At 36.5% G+C, this 15,964-nt stretch overlaps 1 protein-coding gene across 1 annotated transcript in view; it reads right to left on the bottom strand.

The window, feature by feature from the left end:
• Positions 1-1,431: 1,431 nt before the first annotated feature.
• FAM117B (family with sequence similarity 117 member B) overlaps positions 1,432-15,964 on the bottom strand; it is a 94,316-nt gene continuing 79,783 nt past the window's right edge. The window contains exons 5-8 of the mRNA XM_027053176.2: positions 15,247-15,390; positions 13,706-13,931; positions 11,560-11,680; positions 1,432-5,327 (exon numbers count right to left, since the gene is read on the bottom strand). Coding sequence (XP_026908977.1) covers positions 5,009-5,327; positions 11,560-11,680; positions 13,706-13,931; positions 15,247-15,390 — 810 coding nt within the window. The 3' untranslated portion in view covers positions 1,432-5,008. The remainder of the gene's footprint in view (positions 5,328-11,559; positions 11,681-13,705; positions 13,932-15,246; positions 15,391-15,964) is intronic.

Raw genomic sequence — 15,964 nt, 5'->3', positions numbered from 1 at the left:
TAAACCCAGGTCTTTTTCTGCATCTCCTCTGAATTATCCCAATGATCTCAAAAATAACTGTGCTAAGGCACGGAATTGAGATGAATGTTTATATTCCTGGTTTTGAACCAAGAGAGCCTCCATGATAATCTTCTATAAAACCTAATGATTTAGGAAGACTAATCCATACTAGCATACAAAATCAAATGAGGTAAATTCTCAGTTTGAGGAAGATGCAAATTGCAGAGAAGATGAGTATTTTATTTTTACCAAACCAGCAATTTGGAGATACTTTATTAAAGGGAAGTAGAAACAATGTCTTAAAGACTGAATGGCTCAGTGACCTGAGTGGCTCAGTCAGTTGAGTGTCCGACTTTGGCTCAGGTCATGATCTCATGGCTCGTGGGTTTGAGCGCTGCTTCAGGCCTGGAGCTTGCTTTGGATTCTGTGTCTCCCTCTCTCTTTGCCCCTCCTCCACTCGAGCTCTCTCTCTTAAAAACATTTAAATAAATACATAAATAAGAGGATACTGTATTTCACAGCCAAACACTTAAGAGCAGTTAAAGGGGAAAAGGCATTACAGACCTAAAAAGTTTTTTTTGTGTGTGGTATATTTAGCGAAGCAAAGGAAAAAAAAAATCAAATAAATAGGGGAAGAGGGGTGTACCCAACTTGAGATCTAAATTTTCTCCTGTCAACCTCTTTAAGAGAAAAGAACGGGAGGAAAATTTGGAACCAATTTGAGATTCTCTTTGCATTTGATGCTATATTATAGTGTAAATGTATATTCATTAGTTATCTCCAAATTCTCGTAAACTTTATCCCCCAGAAATAATTTAAAAAATTTTTTACAATGTAATTAGATGACTTTTCATGACCGACTGCTGTGGTAACTTTTTTACTTCATTTAAATGGTGTCCCTGCTTTCTAGGTGCTTCCTAGGTGCTTTCTAGGTCTGCAGCCTTCACTGGGCCATATCTGACTAGTTCTGTTCTGTGCATACAGATTAAATCTCTGAACCTAAACAACTATCTTGCACGTATAAACCACTGTATCAAAGGAAGAACATAGCTGATTTAGAAAGAATAAAATACCAAAACAAAAAGAAAAGAATCCTCTATATGTACTTCAGGATAAAAGTCAGTGACTGTCTCAGCTAAATCTCTAACAAACTATGAAGTATGGAATTACTTATAAACATGCATTATCTTTCAGTGTGCTTACCACTTACCACAAATATCAGGTACTTTAAGTTCTAGAGCAAGTAAAGAAATAGTCAGGAAGTAATAATAACTGGTAATACTATATGTCCTGCTACTTAACACACTCATTTTCCTATACATTTGTGAAAAAGAATATTCTATTTGTAAATTACTTCAGGGTACATGTGTCTGAAAAGAAAATCTGAATTGAGGCAACATTCATAAAAGCACATAGAAAAAAATTCTCAAGAAGAACAGACTTTATTTTTAACATAAATGTTCTATTTTCTTGTGAGGCAGCAATAAGTGTTCAGATACAGGGAATACATAAGTACATAATAACAATATTTATCACCATTGGAAATGCTGTTTATTGGGAGATTTTTGTTAGAAAAACAAAATTTTAAAAAATTGCATTTTAAAAAGATTTACACAGCTTAAACAGATGAAAGATACAGACTTTAAAAAAACATAAATTATATTCAACAGGATTTTTTAAACAAAGTATTGTTCAGGGCTGCTCTACTTATTGTTAATTTAAGCAGAGTTAAACTTTAAAGTGCGAAGTATTCTTAGCTTTTTAAATGCAAATTCAGCACTTCCACTGGTCTGATTTTGAGACATCAAAATTCCAAGCATTAAGGAATGAATCTTAAGTTTAGAACAGTGAACTAAATTCAGTAATGTCAATTTTTCTTTTATTTCCTTTAACAAAAGAAAATCTTGACAACCCAGTCCTAATCTTGGACATACAGAAGGCTGTAAGTTCTGCCACTTTTTTAAAATATCTTTTCCAGTAAAAGCCAACCATTTAAAAGAAAAAAATGGGGGGGGGGGGGAGAGCCTTTCTTGTTGCCAGTTATTCCACAGTTAGCAATAACACGTTCCAAAAGGCTGATCTGGCCTCTCATAAGTGTAAGAAGTATTTTAAACAAAATGAAGATTCTAGTTAAGAAATAATTTTGGCATCCATGCTCACCATATTAACCAGAGACAAAACAGATATTTTAAAAATATAATTGCTAACAAAAGCCACGACAAGTAGTAAGACTTAGTCATGATCAGAAACAATAAATTTTATGTTTTTATCATCACAAGGAAAAAAATCAAGAGTAAAAAATAACTTAAGACAAAGTAAATAACCAGAGAATACTTTTATGGAAATATATATGCTATTTCTTTTACTGCAATGGAAGTAAATTTATTTAAAACTTAAAAAAATTTAAATTATATTCCCACTGAAGCTATTCTAACTTATCTTCTGTATAGTTTTCTATAGAAATACAAGATAATCATGGAATGTAATTTTAGAAAATATTCTATTGGGGGTAGGTCCATTTAAAAAAAATCAGCCATCTGTGAACTAAGGGTTAAGCAAGAGCTGAATGGGACCTATGGTTAATATTTTTAAAGACTGCAATAAAGCTCATATGCTTAAAAATTAGCCCTTTGGCACTGGCAGTTGAGTTGTCTGTACCTTGTACCTTTTTTATTCTTTCAAACCTCAGGCTCTATTTCTCCCAAACCCAAGGGGTATGTTTGGTTACCATACAATGCATTTACCTGCAAATTCACATTCTCCTTACAACCAAACATTAAAAGTTCTACTTATAAGACTCTGTAAATAATAACTCTTAAACCTGTTCTCCCATTCTGGTTTTAAATTACTTTAGATAAAGGATATATGAAACGCTATAGAAAGATGTCACTTATACAAACATGCACAACAAAGAGAAAGATTGTTTATAAAGTGGCATTTTAGTTGTAAAATGCCCTTGTGATTTATAGGAATGGACAGAAGTAAGTGTAAAGTAAGGAAAAGAACACTGATTTAATGGAATTCAAGTAATCTACAAACTGAGGATTTTTAAAAAAACTTGTTTTTAACTTCTTCCTCTTACCATTCATACCAACTCACCTGAGGAGTTTCAGCTTTTCTTCTGTACTTTTGATAGAGCAGTTTTCAGTGGTGAAATGGTTAAGTCAAAAGACATAACATATAAGGCAAAGAATCAAGGTTCTCAAAAAAACCAACCAACCAGAAAATACAGACCCTGAATAACTGAGTTTTACTAATTTAGAAGCCACAAAGCACTAATTCCAAGCAAATTAGTTTTGTATGGAGAAGGTACCAAAATTTATCATTGTTACCAAGTGAAACTGGACAGACTTATTCAAATGTTTGAATTTATCTAATCTGTATAAATACATCACCATTTTAAACTTCACAGGGCATAATTTTAAATACTCAGATGTTTTAAAGGTGCATGAGTATAAGAAGTCCTTTCAGATTTATTGCTACCACTAAGTTTTCTTTGATGGTATATGTCTGAACAAATTGACGTATTAACCCTCTAAACTGTATTCCTTTTACAAGTATTAAAATTTTTTTCTCCCTATATGTATAGGAATATTAAATTATTGCATCATAGGTAGTATATGAAGGTCTTAGAAGGATGCGTTTTATCAACAGTGTTTGCTGGAACTCATTTTTAAAAAGAGCTGCTCCTTAATTTCACTACCACATACACAAACATGAAATAGTGTTGTCATGTGATATTGGCAGTGATTAAGATGAGCCTAAATCCAAAATTGTATGGATTTTTCAAAGAATCCTGTTGTTTATATGCTCCAAAGCTCTCTTTGCCTGTCTTCCGCACTGTGTGGAATGCTGGAGAGAAAACTAGCAAAACCTGTAAGCAACATATCTCAGTGCCAACCACCATAAAGAAAATGTCAGTCACAAGATTCTGTGACTACAGATTGCTATTCAATGGATTACACTCCTGGCAAACTACTAACCCTGACCAAATCCACGAGACAACAACATCACAAAAGCAAAGGAGGAAATCCATGCACAGCCATTTTAGGACCTCTTGGAACTATGATACAGTGATGATAAAGGGAGAGCATGTGATAAAATATTTTGCAGAAAACCAAAGGGGTTCCTTACTCCTAGCTAGCAATCAACACTGGGTAGTTTCCTTCTGGCTCACTGACTTTTAAACCAAGTTCCAACAATGGGTGAGAAAGTATTAAAGCACTTGTCTCCAGACTATAATTTTTCTGACCACATGGTGAAATGTGTACAGGAGTAGTGAAGAAAACAGTTTTACAAGTATTTCACCCAAAGCACAAACTTCTGACATCCAAAAACATAAATCACATAATGTACTATTATTTAGTATTGCTTTTTATCTCTGGTTATATATTTGTTCAATGCATTTACCTATCAATTGTTGTTTGGGAGAAGAACATAGTCATGAGATTAAGATTGCTGGGAAAATGTCAACAATCCCTTTGGTCCCAAAGCTGAAAACAGCTGAGAAAAGCACACATCTAGAAAGGGAAACAAGAAACAAGAGGCCACCAAAGAATCTTTGAACATCCTGTCTGCTACGTTTCAGAAAATGTAACATTGGTATTATAAAATAGTCATTTTCATATAAAAGATGGTTCTTGCAGCATCATTCACGTCTCCCTTCAGGAATTATGTTTGCAGGGATCAATTTTTTGTTTTTGTTTTTAAAGAAGTTTAATTTGAAAACAAAAAACAATGTGATATTGGCCCTCCAAAAGTAAAGAATGAGACCTTTTCTGTTTCAATCAGTGCTTTCAGAAAAAGCAGGCTAAGCAACGAGGGCTGGCCTTCATGAGTGAGCAAAGCCATCAGAGGGCGCTGCTTTCTTCCAGAAGTCATACTGTGACACATCACCATGGGAAGTGGGAGCACATCACAGCCGACTGGGAGTGCGCGATGCCATCACAATGAAATGATCTGAGGAGGTTCTCAGTTGCCCAGAAAAATGGCCACACAGTCTTGTGACCTATCCTTCAGCTTCTTCAATTGGCTCTGGTGGTGGAAGTAGAGAGGCCGATGGCATGACTGTACTTGTTCCTCGAGAGACCCGGTCTTGCTCTGTGTTTGTAGACAGGGAGGCCACAGCAATAGGCTGCAGCAGAGTGGTTGTCATACCAGTGGTAACTGTCAGACTGTGCCCAGAGCCCTTGAGAGTAAGATCTGGTGTGGGAAGGAGTGGCTTGAGGATGCTGACGAGGCAGAAGGCAGAACCGCTTTTAGGAATGAAATTCACCTTGTTTTTGTCAGGACAGTAAAAGGCTGGGATTTCGTGAAGCTGCTTTGGCCTAGGCATAGAACAGACAACCCAGTAATTTTAAGTCACAGAACACTGGAAGTAATTTTTTTTTTTTCTAAACAGATAACTTATAGATAATGAAAGGAATATAAAACTCAAGTTATGTCAAAAGCTCCAAATGTTATGGGCCAAAGTGGAATTAGACACCTAATTCAAAATAAGTATCTTAGAATGCCAGAAGTACATCATTCATCTCTGCTGCTTTCAGTTCCCTGGAGAGCCCCCTGCAGCATTCAGGTGACTCAGGCTGACAACCAACTGTATCTCAATGAAGATTTAAGACAGCCATTATGAATAAAGAATTTCCTAAAGCAAAAGAAATTCTAGATGTTTAAAAACAAAAATATGTTCCACTACATTTTTTCCAAAACCTGTACTATTTTGAAGGGAAAAAGCAAGTAAATTAACGACATACAATGTCCATCTTTTGCTAAATTCCACCCCTGTGTGACTCAACTTCAGTGGGTATGAGTTTTCAAGTGTGCTTAAAAATCTCTTTGGAACAATTTTTTTAGTTAACCATGATGGTTTTCTGAGAAACATAATGGAAATATAAAATCAAAATCAAATTATTCATTGTCCCTTCCTGTCCCCAGGGGCTCCTGAAAACTCACCCAAATGGGTGGAAAAAGATACTAAGTATTACTGATATTTTGTGAAAATAAAGATATTAAAAAATTCAACTGTTAAAGTAACATGGAAATGCCACAAAATTAAAAAGAAATTGGGGCTCCTGGGTGGCTCAGTCGGTTAAGTGTCCAACTTCAGCTCAGGTCACAATCTCACGGTCCGTGAGTTGGAGCCCTGCGTCGGGCTCTGGGCTGATGGCTCAGAGCCTGGAGCCTGTTTCAGATTCTATGTCTCCCTCTCTCTCGGCCCCTCCCCCGTTCATGCTCTGTCTCTGTCTCAAAAATAAATAAAACGTTAAAAAAAAATTTTTTTTTTAAATTAAAAAGAAATAACGGTGGGAGAACCTAAATATATCAAGATTCAGATGGAACAACGTAATATGATCACATGATGAAAGTACGATTCTCATCTCTCCTAATGAAATTTAAAAAATTAAAATTTAAGTGCGCCAAGTCTGCACCAGATTCTGGGGATCCAAAAATGAAACCATCTACAAGGAGACAGACTAAATATGTAGTTCGTGGGGGGAGGGAGATGCTGGGAATAGGACTGTATCTCAACATAATTAATCTCATTTGTAATCTTACATGTTTTATGCGTTTAAAAACATTATCAGGGGCACCTGGGTGGCTCAGTCAGTTGGGAGTCTGACTCTTGGTTTTGGTTCAGGTCATGATCTCACAGTTTGGGAGTTCAAGCCCTACATCAGGCTCTGAGATGACAGCGTGGATTCTCTTTCTCCCTCTCTCTCTCTGCCCCTACCCTGACTGCGTGCTCTCTCTCAAAATAAATAAACTTAAAATAAAAAACAAAAAACAAATGGGGCGCCTGGGTGGCTGTTGATTGAGCGTCCGACTTCGGCTCGGGTCATGATCTCACACTCTGTGAGTTCGAGCCCTGCATCAGGTTCTGTGCTGACAGCTCAGAGCCTGGAGCTGCTTCAGATTCTGTGTCTCCCCCTCTCTCTGCCTCTCCCCTGCTCATGCTCTGTCTCTGTCTCAAAAATAAAAATAAAAACATTTTTAAAAAATTAAAAAAAACAAATAATAAAAACATTATTCAGAGAAGTTACAAATTACTTCAAAGCATCCCTAATCTTTGCCAGACTGCCAAAGGTGTTCACAGTACAAAAAAGCTCAAGAAGTCCTGTAAGAGGTCTGACAAATGTGATAAAAATGACTTGTAAAGGGGTTTAAAGGTAGCACAAGGGAGTGGATAACCTGTGGCAGAGGAAGAGGGAGAATTTTGTAGGAAGAAGGCTTACAAGGGAAGTAACATCTGAGCTGGGTCTTAAAAAATTAATAAGCAACAGTCCTGGGGAATGTGCCAAAAAAAAAAAAAGGAAAAGAAAAACCTCCAAGCAGACAATGCTTTTGATAGGCAGATTTTATTAATAGTGAATACTACCCAAGGACAGCTTTGATAAATACAATAATTTAAGAACAAAGAAATAATTTAATTGATGTTTTACTTGTGCAGTCTTCTTTCTTATATACAATGGAAACATCAAGTAATTTTAGGACCACAAGTGTATCTGGGTAGATGAGAGGTAAGAAGAGCACACACTGCCCTATTTTTACTATGTGAGAGTATGGTTTTCAATTCCTTAAAGAAGATAGGAAGCTGAGGTTAGATTTCTATTATTAAATTATGCTTGAATTTTCTTTTGAAGGTGGAAGCACCAACCTCCCCCACCGAACAAAAAAAAACACACAAAAAAACAAAACACCTTCCTTTGTCCCCTCTTCCAGCCGCCACCCCAAGCTACCAAGAGGAATCACTCCTGACCTCTAACATTTTTCTAGGAGCTTAATTATTAACCAAGAAACAGATTATCCACTCCTGGCACACATGACCTATACCTATGCTAATAGAAGCTGCAAGTACTAATACAACTTCAAAGCTTCAACTTAGTAACTATAAATACAAAAAAAAAAAAAAATCTCAGAACTAATTTAAAATTTTTATTTTTCCTTAAGGATTATTCCAAAAAAATTGTGTCTCAAAATAGATATAACTGTTTACAAGCTGACTTTCTGAGAAACTGATGGGATAGGCTGGATAATAATTATAGACATTCTTATACTGATGCAAGGAATTCTTTCCTATCTGTTTTAAAAGCCTTATGTAATTTTTTTTTTAATGCAGGAATTAATTATCAGCAAAGAAAATGCTGGGTCCGAGTTACTTATAATTGGAAGAAGGGAGAGAGGGAGGATCATGTTATATTTTTTAAAATACTTCTATACCACAAAAAGGCCAAAATACTTAGGAGTCTAAGGTAACTAAGGCCAAAGAATTCATTAGTTTGGCAGAAGAAACAGCATATTAGACTTCCTTTAAAAAAGGAAAAAGTGCAGACGACATGGCTATGGTACGTGCTATAACACAAAGAATATAGAGACCGAAAGAAATACAAAATCTGGTATAAATTCTGGTCTAAATACAACCACCTATTTGCATTCAGGTAAATAAACATACATTTCTAGAAACCAGAGATCAAGCCTCACCCTACTCCAATCTCCAGTTCCTATCAGAGTTACTTCCTTCAAACCAAGAGTTAAAGAGGAGTATTCCTCAAACAATGATTAAATAAACTCAAAACTTTTAATTTGGACCAATAATCTACATTTGTTTGTTGCTAGTGTGCCCAGTGGATTTTGCTCTCATTTTGACAGAGGTAGTGCAAAAGAGATGAATTTTTTTAGATTTTGAGTAATTTGTTTTATTGATAAAAAAGTTAAAATTACCTCTAAGAAATCCACTCTTGGGTTACTGCTATTAATTTTTGTTTTGGTACATAATGAAAATGCTTAAAAATGCTAGACATCCTTTGTATCAGTATAATTTGTAACAAACTATGTACACTATAAAAAGAGCAAGTTTACCCTTCTTTTTTTTTAATTTTTTTTTTTAACATTTATTTATTTTTGAGAGACAAAGAGAGACAAGCGTGAGCAGGGGAGGGGCAGAGAAAGAGGGAGACACAGAATCCGAAGCAGGCTCCAGGTTCCAAGCTGTCAGCATAGAGCCCAACGCAGGGCCTGAACCCACAAACTATGAGATCATGACCTGAGCTGAAGTCGGACGATTAACCGACTGAGCCACCCAGGTGTCCCGCAAGTTTACCTTCTAATAATAGATGCATGTGCCATAAAACATGTAACATGTCAGGGTTTATCTTCTATTTCTTTGATCCATCTATCTATCCATATACACACACATACTCTTCCCTCCCTGTAGACACAAATAATGTAGCAGTATATACATAACTCAGACATTAAGTCCTGAGAAAACTTCCAAATCCAAGAGATTAAGGCAGATACCACAGGACACCAACCTACATAACAAATATTCACACAAAGTCATTTATTACAGAAATTCAAACTACTTTTGAGCCAACCAACAATTTCTCTGCATTTGGGCAAATCTCAATGAGTAAATCAAAGAGCTCAACTCCAAAAACGTCCACTTAGACCATTTGATTTTTACTTAAAAAATTAAAAAAAAAAAAAAATGGGATCATTGTATTAAGTTTATCTTGAGAGAGAGAAAGTGCATGTGCAAGTAGGGGAAGGGCAGAGAGAATCCCAAACAGGTTCTACCCTATTAGCTCAGAGCCTGATGCAGAGCTTGAATTCATGAATTATGAGATCATTACCTGAGCCAAAACCAAGATTCAGAGGCTTAACTAATTGAGCCACCCAGGCGGCCCTAGAATGATTCCCTCCCTCCTCCCTCCTTCCTTTCCTTTCTCTTTCTTCCTTCATTTTTTTTCTTTCTTCCTTCATTTCTCTCTCTCTCTTTCTTTCTTTCATGTTTATTTTTGAGACAGAGAGACAGAGAGAGTGTGAGTGGGGAAGGGGCATCAAAAGAGTGTCAGTGCAGAGTCCAACGTGGGGCTCAAACTGATGCACCATGAGATTGTGACCTGAGCCGAAATCAAAAGTCAGACATTTAACCAACTGAGTCACCCAGGCATCCCTTAAGAACTCTCATGGGAAAGTCTAAGCCAGCATCTGCAAATTGGGCATAAAAAATATGAGATATTTGTCAGAGATGTATAGTCCAGGTCCTATCTCCACATTTATGCATTAGGCCTAGGATGGGGCCTGGGAATCTGCAGTTTCAACTAGTACTCCAGACGATTATGATTCAGGGAGTCCATGAAACAGATCTGGAGAATTCTACTTAAATTTTCAATTTGCTACAGTCAAGCTTTTAGAATGACAGTGACATAGCAGTTGCTAAAACAGAGTTTTCAATTACTGTCACAAAAGCAGATAGGAGACTGAGAGCTGGGATTTCCTAGCATAGAAATTAAGGGGATTCAAAAACAATGCTCTTTGTGTGGCAAAATTATTCAGAATTTAGATTAAAGGAAGCAGTGACAGGAGAAGCATACAGAGGAACAAAAGGATGCCATATTCCAAAATAATTCCAAGATGTTCATAATGGGGGAAAAAGATAAATTACATTGAGTCAGACAAGGGTGGACAATCTTCACACTGTGTTCCAGGTTTCATAAGTGAGAAAAAGCCAGAAGGCTGACTCTTATACATGCAGCCATAGTGAGACTGGAAGGTGAGGGCTAAGAACTACCAGCACATCCCCAAATAATGTTCATCACCTAATTTGCTATCTCACACACACCAACCATCCTATAGCCATCACTCACAAAGCAAGAAGCCATGAAAATATGAAGGCTACAATACCTTTTGAGACTCTGAGTCTAAAATTGCAGCGCTTGACTAAAGTACCAGCCAACCGAAATAGAAGAGATCACATACCAATAGTACTAGATACTGCTTAAAATCCTGCCTGCTTCTTATGTTAGCTTTATCACAGGAACAGGAGTCTGTTACTATAATAGTAACAGAATTCTGTTTCCTATACTGGCAGACAAAATATTTCTAATAATTTTTAAAGAATTAGAGACCAAAAGTACATAAAAACTGAAGGGAATTCAACCCTTAAAAGAAGGAAGACATACTAGGTGAGAGCCATGGTCCACCTTGAATAAATATACCGCTAAATTCAATGTGCGATGTTGACTGTATACAGGTTCAAAAGTAACAGCCACAGATGACACACTGGAGACAACAGAGGAAATGTGAAAAACAACTGGGTATCAGTTGATATTAAAGCATTACTGTTAATTTCGTTTGATGTGATAATGGTACTGTAGTTATATAGGAGTACTATGGTTACTTTTAGGAAACAATATTAAATTGTACTTAAGTGCAATGATGTCTGCAACTTACTTCCAAACACTTTAGCAAAAACTACCACCACCACACACAAAGCACATATAACATAATGTTAACTAGAGTCTACGCTGTGGATACATGGGTGATCACTGTACTATTCTTCAACTTATTTGAAAATTCTCATATGGACTCTTACAAACTGAGAACAAACTGAGGGTTGATGGGGGGTGGGAGGGGAGGGTAGGTGATGGGTATTGAGGAGGGCACCTTTTGGGATGAGCACTGGGTGTTGTATGGAAACCAATTTGACAATAAATTTCATATATTGAAAGAAAAAAAAAAGAAAATTCTCATATGAAAAGTTATTTGAGGGGTACTTACGAGCATTCCTCAAAGACTTTGACCCTTTCACAGCCCTCAGGAGGTTCCCTTTTGAACATATAACTGTTGTTAGGTTTTGGTGAAGTTGCATATTTGGGCAAAGGAGAGTTGTTCCCATTCTCTGCAAAAAATGGCACGCTGGATTACTAACAAACACTACCACATAAATGCAGTCATACTAAATTGAATTGTTCATGACATTCCCCCACACCATGAACTACTTGAGGGTAGGAACAGTGTTTTATCATCAACATCATCCCCCAAGATCTAATACAATACCAGGTAAAGAGGAGATAATTAATGTTTGTTAAATCCATAAAACAAAAAATTTTTCTTTTCCACTTACAAGTACTACAGCTTAATCCTGTATCACTTAATCCACGGCACTGAATACTGATCTATCTTGCCCCCTTATTTCTTATACACCCAGCAGAGACTCATATGCCACTTCCTTGCTTCCCAGTACATGTAACTGAGGTGGCTCTTCACTGGTTGCCTATCACTCACTCTCATGCTCCTCTGGTTACAATCTCTGCTCCACTTAGTTAGGAGCCATCTGTGCACTATACACCAAAGACTTCCTCGGGCCTATGAACGTCTCCATACCTAAGAGGTCCATCTCTGTTCATGTGCCAAAACTTCTTTCAAAGTCTAGCTCAAAGTTTTGAAATCCTTTCAAATGAACCTTATCAAAGTGAATGCTTCTTTACTCTGGTATTCCTGTTCAATGTTGATGTCCTCAGTTTATACTTTAAAAATTCTTGATATGTTACCTAAGTGTTCTAAAACTTTCAGTTTGTGTCAACTAAGCTATAAATTTTTTGCTGGCAGTAGCACTGTGGTTTTATTTTCTTATAAAAGAAATTTCTTAAAAAAAAAACAAACTTTGTCTTAAAGTCAAATATAGCATTACACAAAATTCATGAGGTTCCTACTTATTACCGAAGTAAAAGTAGAAAGTATGAGCCCTGAGTACCAGGAGCCATGCTAAATGGTTTACACTCACCACTCCTTTTAATTCTAAAAGTACAGATAGTAGTTAAAATGCAGATTCCTGATAAGAAACACACGGCCCAACCAAAAGATTTAATTCAGTTTCAGATTTAGATGCACACTGGAGTCACCTGGGAGCATCAAACACTCCCAGTACCTGTATTCTACACCCCCAGGGGTTGTAATTTAATTGCTCCAGGGTGTTTGCCTAGAATAACTATATATTACTTAACCTAGAAGCTGGCAAAATGGGTCCAAATAGTAACATTTACAATTGCTTATGGCTTTAATTGACTTCTTTGGGAAATCTTATGTTCTTTGCACTTGTTACAGTCTCAATAATTTAGGGAATTGATAGTAATAGCCAACTGTAACATTTTAGGAACATTCAACACACTGTGATTAATAGCTTCTAAATAAATGACTGCTGAACTGAGCTGCAGAATTTACAAATATATTATTGCTCTCAAGTACACACAGTAACTTGGGTTAGGCTAACAAAATATTGCCCTGATAGAGACAGAAGAAAGGTCATAGTTGTTTTAAAAGGTAAGAACATTAGAAATTAATATTCAAATAGCTTATGTCTCCAAGTTATTTTTAAGTTGCACAAGTAGTTCAATACTATAAGGAAGCCCTCCAACCTTTTACTGTAGGCTTGCCTTCAATACTCATTTTGCATTGACATAAATCAGCCTAATTCTTGTTTGAAATTTCACAAAATGAGATTCTTAAAAAAAACAAACAAACACTAATTTGAAGGTTTCAAGTCAATTAAAAATAGTAAGGTAGTAAAAACAAGACAACTAAGGTGAGAGAAAACAAAGTGCTTTTTCAGGACCAATGTTCATTTATACCAAAAAGAATGTTTCTCAGTAATAAGAGACTTGAATTAACAAGTAGAGAAAAGGAAAAAAAAAAAGGTACAAAAATAAAAGCCCATACACCCACCCAACCAGACCATCTCTTGAGCACCACGGTAAAACCTACTGTTGTATACTTTAATTTTTAAAAATCTATGTTATGAACGTATGTCAAAGTAATTACCTTAGTAGCCTTAAGTGTGTGTGTTCTACTAGAAAATGAATAGAATGAATGATAAAATAGCTGGTGTTCATTTATCATCTGGCAACAAATTCCTCCTTCATTGTACCTTTATCCCTGGGATCAACAAGCAGGTCATCAGCTGAACAAGGGCTCTCTTCGCTACCTTCATTTGAGATGGTGAGGAAGGATGTGGGGGACACAGACTGAGAGCGGCTGCTGTTGTTGCTTCCCCTGTCTGCCCCACCAGGGGTCTGCGTGTCGATGCTGCGTGTGCTGCTGCTTCTCTGTACGAGGGGGGGAGGTGCACGATGGCCATCTGGAATATCTTGTGGCTGTTATAAAAATTTTTAAACATACATATATTTATCACTGATTTTGAAACTCACCAGAAATGCACCCAATATCAACCTTCCCCTATTGTTCCAGATCACTCACAGATCAGAAATGCCCTACTAGGTCTAGCAGGAAAAAAACCTTTGTGCTGCTCCATTAGTGACATCCCTATCTAATATGACTGCCCTACTAAACACTGAGCAGCATATGCAAAGACTCTGTATTCGCAGGGTTTGGTATATGACAGATGGCCAGTGCTTGATGAATGATAAACTGCAATGAATTAGTTATCTTGTAGTAAATATTTTTTAAATCGTGAAGAATTGCCATGGTAAATGAGGAGAAATCTAAGTGTAACACCAGGTTCTATATTAGAAGAAAAGTTTATCCATTGTGTGAACTAGTGATACTTGATGACAGGTCCTGTTACCTTCTCCCTCTGCCCACTTCCCCCTGAAAGAGTTTTTCCAAAGAAACCTTCCTAAATGAGGGAAAGATTAATGGTAGCAATGCTAATTATAGGGGAACATCAAGGAGAACATTAAAAGGAAAGCTTGCGTGGCTCACTTAGCAGGAAAACCAGCCCCCTGGTACACCTTTAGTTCATTTATCTTTATTATATCAGGGAGTTACTCCCATCATACAGTATGGACAAGAGGGTGTGGGGGGATTGTGTTTTCTCTAAGCTCAACCAACCTTTAATATCAGGGAGAAGATCTTAAGCATCAATAAAAAATAATACTGCAAACCCCCCAATTCCTCTTTCACTGAAGAATGAAAGCTTAAATATACTCTGTAACATGCTTTTCAATATAAACAGGAAACTTTCTGTGTCTTATAGATGAATCATTCTTATGTCTTATGCGGATAATAGGTAAACAGAAGTGTACTTCATGATGATAAAGTCAACCAAACAATAACTCACAAACAATAAGGAACAGGTAGATTCATGCTTATAAAGTTTCTAAGGTCCTATCCCTCCCTCCCCAACAAGTTTTAATCTAAACTTATGCTACATGGAGTTGTAACAAATGAGAAGTGTATACCTATCTAGTGATCTTTAAAGATAAGCAAAAAGCAGTTTCTGTTCAAGGATCCAAATTTAAGTCATTATCAGTTGTCTCTATGAGATGCAAGGAAATTAAAACTTTTCATTAACTTGCCAAGGTCAAAATTTTTCAAAAGAGATAAATTTTCATTCTCTTTCAATGAGAGGAAAGAAACCTAAGTACATATGGAAAATGAAATTGTAATTTTTAAAATAAATGGAACAGTTAATGTGGAAGGACAATTTTAAGATACAAGATTACTTACTATAAGTTGTTCTTCCTTTTCCCCAGTCTCTTTAATTATTATTTCAATCTCCTGATTCAATCCTTCCACACTATTTCGGAACCGGGAACCTGTTGATTTGGTGATGGGAATTACTGGAATAAGTGCACTCTTTGGAAGAGGAGCCTGAAGAAAAAGTGGTGGAGAAAGGAGAAAAGGGCTTTAATACACCACCTTTCAATTCTTTAGTTTGAAGCATACTTTTAGTTGACATGAATAACTCTAAAATATATCAAAATTAAGTTTAGAGGCCTCACAAAAAGTTATGAATAACCAAACATGCTCCTTGATAAACACAAAATATAATTTAAAGCCAAAATCCCAATCAAGGTAGAATTTCAGAAGTTAATTCACACCCATGAGGGACTGTAAAGAGAGGAGGTATAAAGGAAAATACTAAAAGAATGTCTATCTCAGAAATTTTTTTATGACTATAACTGAATTCAGATTTTGATTTTGTTTTTTATTTTTTGAGAGAGAGAAACACAGAGACACAGAGTGTGAGTGGGGGAGGGGCAGAGAGAGGGAATCACAGAATCTGAAGCAGGCTCCAGGCTCTGAGCTGTCAGGGCAGAGCCTAACATGGGGCTCAAACTCACAAACTGTGAGATCATGACCTGAGCCGAAGTCAGATGCTTAACCGACTGAGCCACCCAGGTGCCCTCAGAGTTCAGATTTTAGACAACGTAAAAGTCCTCTA

This window comes from Acinonyx jubatus, chromosome C1 (assembly GCF_027475565.1).
Source record: "Acinonyx jubatus isolate Ajub_Pintada_27869175 chromosome C1, VMU_Ajub_asm_v1.0, whole genome shotgun sequence".
In the NCBI taxonomy this organism is placed as follows: Eukaryota; Metazoa; Chordata; class Mammalia; order Carnivora; family Felidae; genus Acinonyx; species Acinonyx jubatus.
This window is presented reverse-complemented; position numbering and strand designations above follow the sequence as displayed.